Source organism: Elephantulus edwardii, unplaced genomic scaffold (genome assembly GCF_000299155.1).
Source record: "Elephantulus edwardii isolate Elephantulus edwardi_28Jun2011 unplaced genomic scaffold, EleEdw1.0 scaffold00384, whole genome shotgun sequence".
In the NCBI taxonomy this organism is placed as follows: domain Eukaryota; kingdom Metazoa; phylum Chordata; class Mammalia; order Macroscelidea; family Macroscelididae; genus Elephantulus; species Elephantulus edwardii.
This window is the reverse complement of record NW_006400134.1, coordinates 734,167-736,220: the sequence shown is the minus strand read 5'-3', so window position 1 is coordinate 736,220 and position 2,054 is coordinate 734,167. Positions and strand designations below refer to the sequence as shown.

The 2,054-nt window shown below is 36.6% G+C and overlaps 1 protein-coding gene across 1 annotated transcript in view; it reads right to left on the bottom strand.

The window, feature by feature from the left end:
* Positions 1–247: 247 nt before the first annotated feature.
* The window catches only part of ANP32E (acidic (leucine-rich) nuclear phosphoprotein 32 family, member E), an 8,016-nt gene continuing 6,209 nt past the window's right edge, over positions 248–2,054 (bottom strand). Inside the window, 1 exon segment of the mRNA XM_006903810.1 lies at positions 248–400. Coding sequence (XP_006903872.1) covers positions 248–400 — 153 coding nt within the window.

Below are 2,054 nucleotides of genomic sequence, written 5' to 3'. Positions count from 1 at the left end.
TCCTGAGGAGAGAATTAATTTTGATTTAAAAAAAATTCAAGAGTTAAAATCAAAAGTATTTACAATTTGGATAAAACACAGGGTACATAATAGTGAGAAAAAGAAAGGCAGATGATACATACATAGCCTAAGAAACAATTAACAGATTTCCACATGATTTTCTTTTCACGGATAGGTATCCCTATGCCTAAAAAATTACTTTTAGGTGTAGATAAAAAGTGTCTATTCACCTGGATCTCTTCCTTCATTAAGTATGAGAGGCCTACTTCCTCCTCTCCCTCTCCCAGTTCTGAGCCTGCTTCCTCATCATCGTCATCTTCATCCTCATCTTCCTCTTCTTCATATCCTTCAGGTGGCCCAGCTTCATCTTCTTCTTCATCCTCATCATCTTCATCTCCATCTTTAAAAATATTTTCAAAAATTAACAAATGGCTAGGCAAACATTTACTGCTGGTATGTATGTTAATTCCCTTTATCTTTGACCTAATCACTTTAAATTCTGAAGCTAATCTGTAAAATATCTCATAGTTATATTCATTATAAATTTCCCTTTCACACCACTCATATTTACTAGAGAAACAAGATTTTTCGACACTGATCATTTTCTATATACAGATTTCTAACAAAACATTATGCACTGAAGTTCATTTTACACTGTACTTCAAAACCTGTTTGCCCCTAATTCTATGATTTTTCCTATTATTTAACAAATTTCTGTACAATAAAAAAATCTCAGCCAATAGTAACAAGTAGAATACCAAACAAAATTTAAAGTGATTCTCTGAATGTTTTAATATTAGCTATTCTATCATCTAATCTGCCAGTCACCTATTTATCAAGAAGTTTATATTCATGATCTAATTATAGAACATTTCTCATCACTTCAAAAAGAAAACATAAAAAAAGAAATAATAACACCTATCCTGCCCCTTTATCTCCTTCCTCCAGCCCCTGAAAACCACTAATACTTTCTATTCTTTGAAGTTGACTATTTTGGATATTTGATATAAGAAATTATATAATGTGTTCTTTATGCTTTTTTCACTTAGGATGTTTTCAAAATATACGCATATTTAGCAAACATTATTTCATTCCTTTTTATGCCTGAATAATATTCCATTATAGAATCACATTTTGTCTATCCATACGTTGGCAAACATGTGAGGTATTTTCACATTTTGACTATTAAGAATAGTACTGCTAGGGAGCTCTGGTGGCCTAGTGGCAAGAAGCTGCATTGCAATCCTAGAGGTTGTTATTGTTATGTGCCATCAAGTCGCTTGCGACTCATAGCAACCCTATGTACAACAGCCCTAAACCCTGCTCTATCCTGTGCCAATCGCAGAGGTATGTGGTTCAAATCCACCAGATGCTCTGGTGGAGAAGGAGGAGCAATCTCCTCCTGTACCAGTCAGATCCAATCTGATGGTACACACACACACACACACACTAGAACAGTACTGCTAAGGGAACTCTGGTGGCCTAATGGCAAGAAACTGCGCTGCAATCTCGAAGAAGCATGGTTCAAATGCACCAGATGCTCCGCTGGAGAAGGAGGGGCAATCTCCTCCTGTGCCAGTTGGATCCGAGTCAATGGTATACAAAGGGGGGAACAAAGAATGGTTCTTTTTTAAAAAGCACTTTATTAAAAGTTACCACGTTTCACCACAAGATAAAGGTAAATAATCCAATTGAAAATGGTCACAGGATATGAACAGACACTTCACTGAAGAAGACATTCAGATGGCCAACAAGCACATGTGGAAATGTCCAAAATCCCTAGCTATAAGAGAGACGCAAATCAAAACAACTATGAGATATCATCTCATCTCACCCCAGTCAGAATAGCAAAATTTAACAGAACAGCAATCAACAAATGCTGGCGAGGTTGTAGAGAAAGTGAAACCCATATTCACTGTTGGAGGGAGTGTAAAATGGTGCAACCACTGTGGAAGGCGATATGGTGCTTTCTCAAAAAGTTGCAAATAGAGATACCATTTGACCCAGCAATTCCAGTACTGGGAATATACCCCAAAGAGACCATAACTGACATC